The following is a 10,541-nucleotide window of genomic DNA, read 5'->3' on the forward strand; positions in this document are numbered from 1 at the left end:
AAAAGCGTCAATGTATTATCTATTATCATTAACAAGTTCAGGGAATAAACATTAAAATGTGTTCCAGAAAATTACGACGAATTTTATTTTTTTATTTTGTAACTATTTAAATCAGTTATAGTGTTGTTATTTACAATAATTATTGTAAACATGCAAGTTATTCAAACAACATGTTGGTTAGTTCTCAAATGTCATATTTTGTAACAGAATGCTTTATTAGAGGTAGTGATCCACATATGTTTGAAAAGCACAATAACGGAGACAAATAATAATAGTTAAATCTATATGCAGCCTCATTGTTAGTAACATCGGAGAGTTATTTACTGAAATAATCTTTTTTTTTTCTTAGGAAATTGTTCAAGGTAATTGACTTTACAACTAACTACAACACAAAAGAATGGTTTATTGACTTTTAAGATCACATTTTGTACACAATCTCAGAACGGCTAATTGCTTTTGTTCTATATAAAAAAGGTCTTCTCGATAGGAGAATGCGCTAATAACCCCAGCTTCGTTTACTATAAAATGAGATTCCTAATGCTAGCGTTACCTAACCTTCAATTTGGCAAGAAATATGTTAAACAAGATCATCAAGGAAAGGCGGGCTGCGTTCTTTTGAATACAGACAATTAATGAAGAAGAAGAAGAAGAATTTTTATTTGCACTGAAGCCCTAAAACGAGCCATTGACAAAGCATCAATATATATACATACAAAAATAGAAACATGGCAATACGTGACAAGAAGTCGAGATGGCATGTGTATTCACGGGAAATATTTCTTTGGTAAATGGGAAAGTAGCTCATACACTTTAAGCTGTTCACTGTGTCATATAAAATTACCAAACCAAAGAGCTTCAGGAAACAATATTAAACGTGGTGGTTTCACATGACATCTCGCTTGGGAGAGGCAGAATAATGTTAATATTACAATACGACAAAACATATTAATTTCTATATAATAATAATATGGTTAACGAGGTTGGATGCTCCTAGATAATATGTTGATATCATTTAAGGATTTTGCTATTTCTTGGAAAAGGGCGCTATCCACAAATGATACATAGTGCTAAATATGATACATTCACCAACACATAAATGCCCCATCGAAAAACGAAAACGAAAATATATAGCATATGTTGGTGATCTGTACATATCAACGGCATTATAAACAGAAAGATTAGGAGTCTCCATCAACGGAACCATTTTTTAAAGGTATCTATGACTAGGTTATCATCAAAGTACTAAACATTATGCATACACCATAAATCATTTTGTTTGACCAAAAAGATTACAGTAGTCTTATAAAATGATATAGATATATCTATATATATTTTATCGAGTCACTGTTTTCATTTTAGATGAGTTAACCCTTGACAGAAAGGGTAAATATCAAAAGCCGGTTATACTATTTATAATGTAGAGCAATTTATTTTTACAAAACATTTTGTCTTAGTAAACATTAACCTAGAATTATGCTATTGATATATCTACATGTAAAATTGGCAAATCTACAGTGAATCGATCTGTTGCTGACGTTTAATAAAAGCATGATACGTGTAAATACTTAAATTACGAATATCTGTTACATTTTCTGTATTCATAAGAGAAATAAATTTTTAATTACTAGGATGCTTCCAATAGTATCTCTTGATATATTTTGTACGAAGTTCTTTAAACATATTACATACAAGTACAAAATGTTATTTATCTTCTAATTTATTACATATATGACATATTCGTTCATTAAAAGGAACACATTCTGGTTTTCTCCACCTTCCAGATTCTACAGCTAATCTATGAGATGACATGCGTAAACGTGCTTAAGCTATTCTGTACGTACGGATATTTATAACATCTAGATATCTACTAAAATTAAAACTAACTATTGTTCTAAAAAACAGTGCTCTTGTCGAGTCTTCTAATCTATTATTAAAATCAATCAGCCATATATTTTTTGTCCTTTGTTTTAATATCAATAAAAATAGTTATTTATTTTCAACACCTTGGTTTAACCATACATGTTCAAACCCTTGTTTTATTAGTAAGCTTTTAACATTAGTCACCCATTTAGTTACATTTGGTTCGTTAACTGTGTCATTCTTTAACATCAAATAAATATTTCTAATTTACTTTGATTCTGGACATGTACATATTTTTAACCCATATTTTATAACACTAACCATTCTATATGATATCAAACTTTGTCTACCAAGCTCGCCATATATAAAATAATTTTGGGTAGATGCTTTAACACTTAACAGTCTTTTACAAAAACTTAAATATGTTCTTTCTACATGTGGGGCTTTATAAAAAAAACCCATACCTCTGAGGAATACATTAAAATTGGCATAATTAACTTATCAGATAAACCAAGTGTATGTTTGGGTAATAAATCTGTAAATTTATATAAATATTTATTCATTTTGAAAATGTGAAAGTAACTTTTTAATTGATCAGCACCATTTATAAAAAAATTCATTTAAAAACATATCTGGTCCACTTGCCGTGTTACACTTTAACTGCTTTATAGCTTTGATAATTTCTGAGATTGTTATTTCTACATCTAATTCTTCAAACATAACTTGTATTTCGTTACTGAGAATCATATCGTTTAAATATAAAATATCATCATCAGCTTGATGAAAATGGCTATCTGGGTTATTAATTGCGCTAAAATAATTCGCAAATGTATCTACACTTATTTTGGGAGAGCTATTATTACATACAGATTCCTTAAGTAATTTCCAATAAAGTTTTGCATTTTTATATCTTGACTGTATAAACTTATCTGTATTTTCTTTTCTATGTAAATATTTTTTGCTTCTAATCATGTTTTTATATTCCTTTCTTGAATCAGCCATCAAGTTACGATTGTCATCTGTTTTATTTTTATTGTTAAGTTAACATTGTTATAAAACTGTTTCCGTTTTCTTGAACATTCGCCATCAAACCATGGTTTATCGGAGTTTTGTTTTGTATCCCTATTATCAAAAATACGCTTTAATGTGATGTTAAATGATAGTGTTATTATCAATTATTTGTACATTACAATAGAATGATTTTCAGAACTATTTTTAAATCAATCAAAATGACTAATATGTCTGAAAATTAGGTAAACTTTTCATTATCGGATCACATTTTATGTTCTTCTCAACATCATTGAAGAGCTCCTTAATTTGTAATTATGTCCAAACGCTGAATGCAGGTGTACACAATTAAAGCTTTCTGCCCCAACAAGTTTACATGGTGTATCTGGTGAATCTGGTGAGACATATAATCCATTGAGATTAATGGATGTACATGAGCCATACCACCAGCCTCCATGTCGATCAACAGCACAATTACGTGACCAAGCGGTATCTAGGTCACGGTCATAAGTGGTAAACGGCAGTAAATTATTGTGCGCTAGTCCTCCTAGTTTGTCTGAAAATGATAAATAATAATTTCACTGCATAAGGCCATATTTAGCTTGTTTTTGTACATTGACAGTTTTAGTAAGTCATATTGTTGTACATAGAAAGATAACGAGATTTAACAAAAACATTGAAACTTATTTTAACATCTGCAATCTGATTTTGTTTACAAGTGTTTAAGATCAATGCACATAGATAAATGTTAATGTCATATTACATAATAGGTAAGGGGAATATTGATTTATTTCAGGACTTTGTGCTGCGTAAGCAAAGCTTAAAATGATGGACTGAAATCTATAAATCAATTAAACTAATATGAAATCTGTATGTCAAAAGTATATGTGTTGAGTATATTTTATCATATAGTTGATAAGTACATTTTATCTTTCAAACTCTATCAACATTCGTATATAGTTGTGTTGTACCTGTGCTTAGGTCACGTAACCCAATATTGAGTTTATAGTTCCTTCCATCTATTAACTTAAATTCCTGAAAGGTCTCGTAAGCAGTGTCGTTGTTGTAATTTTCAATATCAACACGAACTTCTGAATGACTTTGGTCAGCTAATTCTTGTATGTACTTCAGGCCTATGATAAGTTAACAAGTGGTACATGAATTATTTACTATAAATTCAATCTCTAAAGAACTATCATGAAAATATCAACTTATCATGAAAAAAACAACTTAAAGTGAAACGAAATCAAATCATGTGACACTCACAAGAATCTCGCTATGAAATTTTTACTACCTATACATTATTAACGCAAACTGATACACGACGATCTTATTATATAAATAAGTTCACTTACTTAAATCAATGATACATAACAAAATGATATCTAAATGATAGCCTTCTAGATATAACAGTTATTTGTAAAATATCAAATGCAATATATTAATAGAAATTATATACATGCTTATAATCTGTATTCAAATCCAAGTCGTACACACTTTTGCATTGTCGTGAAATCTTGTTATTATTCACTTTTTTATCTTATATTATATCCATATCTTATATTAACATATCAGAATAAAGACATACAAACCAAAAAATTGTCAAATGTCAAAATTAACCGAATCGTCAAATTGAATGATAATAAATTATAAAACTGAAACATTTTAAAAGAAGGATATCTTGACACTCAAGATATTTTTGTTCAGATTGCTTTGACAACTTTAAGCCTTTCTTCGTATTTACGGTAGGCGAATACCGTAACAATGAAAAATGTTAGCCAATGATATTATGACGTACCAAAATGATGAAAGAATCATTGTATTACACTTATTTAAACTATAAATGTACAATATCATCGGTTAATACATTAATAAGCATTCCGTATGTTTTTTAGTGGGCCGGATATGACATCCCGCATACTCAAAGCCACCTGATATCTAGAAAGTCTTGCCCGCGAACCTGACAATCTATTGGAAGAAAATACATTTTATCCTTTGTTGTATTTCTTTCTTTCTGTTTTGGCATAGCTTGTCACCTTACGTACAACTGCCCGCGTACAATTAATGAAATTACATATACAATGGAATACCATAATTTGTTATGTCGTTTAGTTTAGCAAATGGTTACATTTATCTAAAATATAGATATTAAAGTGAACTGTAAATTAAACCTAGCCACAGTTCTCCTCCTGTGTTTCCAAACCCATTTTCGTATTCTGTGAAGTTTCGATAAAACTTAACAGACCCGTCAAAGCGCCTATGAAATATCTACAAAGAGTCAAAGGACAAAAGCATAGTGAGGTTAAAATAGATAAATGCACTTTAAGTTAATTCAAACTAAAGTGGTATAAAGTCACAAAACAACTTTCAGTTTTATCTTATACCTATGAGACGGAAACGGGGTGTTTCATAGAACTATTGAACTTTTTGATATCAAGCTTGATGGACTGTTCCGATTTTAGAAGTAAACTAAACCTAGCAGGAAAAGACCGGAATATTTAGCTCAAAGGTTGCCTGAGAGCTCGATATTCCTACTTGTGATGATAGCCGGCGTTTAATTATTCTTCCTGCATATTACAAATAAATAATATTCGAAAAGAAATTACGAAAACTAATATTTTCATTTAGCACTGTTTTCCTTTAGTAACGTATGCATTTACAACTTTCAAGTATGTGGAAAACAGAAAAGAAGGAAACAACTATGCTCCAACGATATTTGCTGAACAACCTTTACATAAGGTTCATACTTTACATACCGTCCAGCCGCCACCGTCAGTGTCCATGTCACAATTCACTATAAGTATCTTCCTAGACTGCCATAGTTCTATCTCATAAAAGCCACTTTCTGCTTCCGGGTATTCATCAAGAATTTCTTTACAGTCGCTCACTAAGCAATAATGATATAACAATAAATAAAACATAACCTAGCTTCTAATGAATTCACTGAGTTAACAATAATTCATTAAGCAATAAATATTGACAAATCCTGTGCGTTCATATTCCCTACTCACGGTAGGGAATCACGTGACTTTTACGGTTTCGCGTACAGACAATATAGCGGCCTATACCTTATTTTCCATCCCTGTGCTCATAGCTTTTACAAACACTCAAAAATTCAACAGGAATGTTCAATGTTGATAATTATTTTGCGGGTAACATTCACGCAAAATTTGTATTTTTTATGAATTTGAATTAACTACGTCGAGTTAGCAAAGAGAAAATGTTCATAGAAGTTCTTTATTTGAAAATGTAAATATTAGGCAGTTTAAATGTTGACTGGTCATTTTCAATTCCAATACACGAGAGAAAATATTTTATTTGGAAGCAATATCTATGCAGGTTATAGCCTAGATATTGATTTAACAAAATCATGATTGATGCAGTTAGCCCGAGACTTTCATAGAATTTTGAATAATATTAAAAATACCTCCAATAGGTCCCCAGCAGGCACATAAACGTTGAACAACATTGAATTATGTTCAGATTTTAACGTTGAAATAACGTTGGATTTATGTTCGGATTTGAAAGTTTAAACAACGTTGAAATTCAACGTTGGCACAACTTTGAAGTTTTAATGTCATTTCAACATACTTTAATTTTAATATAAAGCAAAGTGTTTAACAAAAAAATCAAGACACTATTAAATACTTCAGATATTTTATTTCAAAAATACAGTTCAAGTGCAGCTTAAATTCTAACGATTTAAGACGTCTTTTTAGCTGCAATTAAGCTACGTGCTGTTCCACTCTACTACTAGTACTTCTTCTAGATCTATCCTGGTATGTCTTAAGTGTTTCATGATGGTGTTTGAATACTTCGTTGGCTGTCTCTTACTGCTTCTGCAAATTAAATAAGAAGTTACTAATTAAAAGTGACATAGTCAATCTCATGGTCAATCTCAAATTATATATAAAATTAATCAACTTAGATTTAAATAATAAAACAGCATAGAAATTAAGATACAGCTGAAGTTTCATATTGACAGCAAATTATGTACATAAAACAACAAAAACTTTTTTAAAAGATGCTATTTAAAAGTATCACCTTGTATGATTGGTAAGAAGTACTTGCAGCATTTTCCCAAGTAATATTCATTCTAGGCTCTAGCTAAGACCATCGTATGCACCATCCTGAAAACAACAAATATGTATATTTTTTATTAATAATGTTACAAAGGTATTCTGAAAATAATATACATGTATCATTAAGAAAAGATAAGTGTCCAGTAGTTGCAATATTAATACTTTGTAAAGAAATATATATATTAAATATTAGAATTTCAATTTCAAACCTGGAGTCCTTTCCATGTTAAATGTATGGTATACAAGCTACAGCTGCAATACTCTCAATTTTAGCCAGGACCAGGATCTAGAATATAAAAATAGATTTATTATTCCCTATAAATTCACGGCAATTAAGCTTAAAATTTAACTCTCAACTTTGTTATTTTACCTCAAGAACAGTTTAATCAATATTTGTTTCGATAATGCAATGGATATTTTTCAAACTAATTCACACTTAATTTTAAAATCACTAAGATATAAATGCCGCTAGATTGACGATTCGTGGCAAGGACATCAATAACTTCGCGTAAGACCTACCAAACCCAGGTCGCGTTTTAAAACAAAAGTCTCAAATATTAGAAGGAGGTTTTGTATTTCTGTTTTAGTACAATTACAGTTGACATTTTTCATATTTTGCAGATATGAAAGTTTCCAGCTCGAATATTGATTGTGATAAATGTGGGAAACATTTCATTCACGGAATACCCACATCAGCACAGGACCTTATAAATGTTGTGGTAAAACATTTATAGCCCAGTAAATCGGAAACGTTTTACTGTTAATATTAAGATAACATTCAAACATAATATTACCTAGTTTGTAAAATAAAAGACCCAATATAATATTCTTTAGTTGTTTTTTTTTTTTTTTTTTTTTTGCTTTAGATTAAAAAAAATACATAATTATGTTATATACGAGGGTCGTCCCAAAAGTTCGAGACAAATTTTATAGACGGTTCATTTTTAACGCCAATAGATAATAATTCACACATATAACCGTTAAGGTTATTATTTAACATAACAGCAAATCATTTACAAAATATTTACTCTAGTTACTTAGAAATTTTCAGAATTAACGACATTGGATTGAGTTGCCGGCGCACGTCAAATAATTTGCATGTTGTTATGAATAGGCTAAAATTAATTACGTATACTTCAAATATCTGATGATGTGTCTGCACAATGCCACGAACAGGCTACGAATAAATGAAAATATCTCATAGAAAATAGGAAAGTTAAAATGGCGACGTTCGAAGAATTTGCGGCGCAGTGAACAGGTCATTTAGGTTTCGTGACTATTTCGAGATAACATACGTTACGATTCTCAACAAATATAACAAATAGAACAGTTTAGCAGCATATCCTGAGCATTTATTTACTAAAGGAATAAACGGAACCAGAGTTCTGTACTACAAAAAGCGAAAACAAGGAAAGCATGAATAGATAGACCGATCTCCGTCGCCTATTTCCTACAGCTAAAAGACCGGATGTTCGCGTGTAGCAAAAAGTAATGTATGCCATCCAAATATTCAACAGACTTTATCAACAACATGATTTAAGTCTGTAATTGACGATTTATAGGTAAAGCTGCACAATTATTGCGTTGAAAGACATTGAGAGTATTTGAGAAAGGCGCCCTATAAAGATTAAACGCCGTCTTTGACGTTTGACGTGCGCTGCGTTTCAAATAGTTGTCATGGTATTTAGGCATATGTTTGTTGTTTGTTGATATTTTTCTATGTAAGTTTGTGAAAATGTTTAAATTATATGGGGTTATAACATATTACAATATCAAATTCGTACATATGTTAGTTAGCTTTTAAACAATCTTGTCACAGAATATTGGGACAACCCTCGTACAGACACTAATTTTAAAAATAATTGGTTACATAAAAGACTAAGTGATAAAATGATGTGAATTTCTTTAAACAGTGAAATGCCATACAAGTGACAGTTCGATTTGCAACAACATTTACAGGGTCCTGTGCCGAGTAGCCAGTTATTGTGGTCATTAAGACCTGTCCGTGAACGAAATGTTTTCCAACATTATCCACAAACAATATCCGAGCTGTAACCGTCCATATCTGCAAACTATGAAAAATGACAACTGTAATTGTGCTTAAACTGAAATCGACCTCCTTATATTTGAGACTTTTATTTTAATTTCTGCGATTAATTCATATATAACTCTAATCCGAAACTTCATTTAATATATTTACGTGAGTATGTATTCTGCTACCCATAGGCGCATAATTCTATCATGGACCTTTTGGCGGTAGTTTTAATATTATTCAAAATTCTATGAACGTTTAACTTAAAGGCTAAATGCATCAATCATGATTTCGTTCAATCAATATCTAGGCTATAGCCTGCATAGATATTGCTTGCACATAAAATATTGCATGGGAGTTATCAACAATAAAAGTACGTGTGTCCGTATCATTTTTCTCTCGTGTATTGGAATAGAAAATGACTAGTCAACATTTAACATGCCTAATATTAACATTTTCAAATAAAGAAATTATATGAACATTTTCTCTTAGCTAACTCGACGTAGTTTAATCAAATTCATAAAAAATACAAATTTTGCGTGAATGTTACCCGCAAAATAATTGTCAACATTGAAAATTCCTGTTAAATTTTTGAGTGTTTTTAAAAGCTATGAGCACAGGGGTGAAAAATAAGGTAAAGGCGGCAACAATTCTTTATTCCGCGTAGGCTGCAACAGGTCTCGTATGTAAGTTAATGGGATATAATTTAAAAGCTATGAGCACAGGGGTGAAAAATAAGGTATAGGCGGCAACAATTCTTTATTCCGCGTAGGCTGCAACAGGTCTCGTATGTAAGTTAATGGGATATAATAAAGAATTACGGCTTTTTGTTCTTTCTGTACATAAAGTGTATATATTTTCAAAACGAATCATATTCTCGAGCAAACAATAAACAAACCATTTATCTGATTTCGTTGCGGATTCATTTTTATAGTAGTTTGGACGGCCTTGTTTGCACAATATGGAGACTAAAGTCTAAACAAAAGAAATATATATATGCGGAATATGTCCGCGTGGCATGGTCGTTTTTTGTACCATCATTTTGTTCTTTCTGTTTAAAAAGTATATTTATTTTCGTAATAGTCACCTTATTCCTTAGCAAACATTTAAAAAGGCTATTTATCTGATTCCATTGCGGATCCGATTTTGTACAAGTTTGGAGGGTCTTCAAAACCCAATATGGGTACCAAAGCCCTATTCAAAACAATATGTCTGAGAGATTTCTGTCGGGCTTGGTCGTTTTTCAACACAATATTTGTGAGCCATTCGTTAGAATACCATGTGTCTGGTTTCGTTGCGGTTTCGATTTTGTACAAGTCTGGAGGGTCTTCTTTATCCAACATGAGGACTAAAGTATTAACCGAAGCAATATATTCGGGAGATTACTGCGTGCCAGGTTCGTTAGTTCGTATCAGCGATTTCTCTTTATGTATATTAAGCATATATCGTCTTCATAAAAACAATATTCTCGAGCTAATAGTTAAACCATCATTTGTCTGCTTTACTTACAGATTCGATTAAAAAACTAGTTTGCAGAGTCTTTATTGCACACTATGATG

The 10,541-nt window shown here is 31.0% G+C and overlaps 1 protein-coding gene across 1 annotated transcript; it reads right to left on the reverse strand.

Annotated features, from left to right (window-relative positions):
- Nucleotides 1-3,244: 3,244 nt before the first annotated feature.
- On the reverse strand, nucleotides 3,245-10,325 carry LOC132736726 (ficolin-1-like; the record flags this gene model as incomplete). The annotated part of the gene is made up of 6 exons (XM_060723922.1): nucleotides 10,170-10,325; nucleotides 7,194-7,236; nucleotides 5,625-5,755; nucleotides 5,040-5,136; nucleotides 3,840-4,001; nucleotides 3,245-3,424 (listed from the first exon to the last, which is right to left on the reverse strand). Coding segments are annotated over exons 1-6 (769 nt in total), but the record flags the coding sequence as incomplete, so codon positions are not given.
- Nucleotides 10,326-10,541: the final 216 nt, after the last annotated feature.

This window comes from Ruditapes philippinarum, unplaced genomic scaffold (genome assembly GCF_026571515.1).
Source record: "Ruditapes philippinarum isolate M1 unplaced genomic scaffold, ASM2657151v2 ctg21459_1_1_1_1, whole genome shotgun sequence".
Taxonomy (NCBI): domain Eukaryota; kingdom Metazoa; phylum Mollusca; class Bivalvia; order Venerida; family Veneridae; genus Ruditapes; species Ruditapes philippinarum.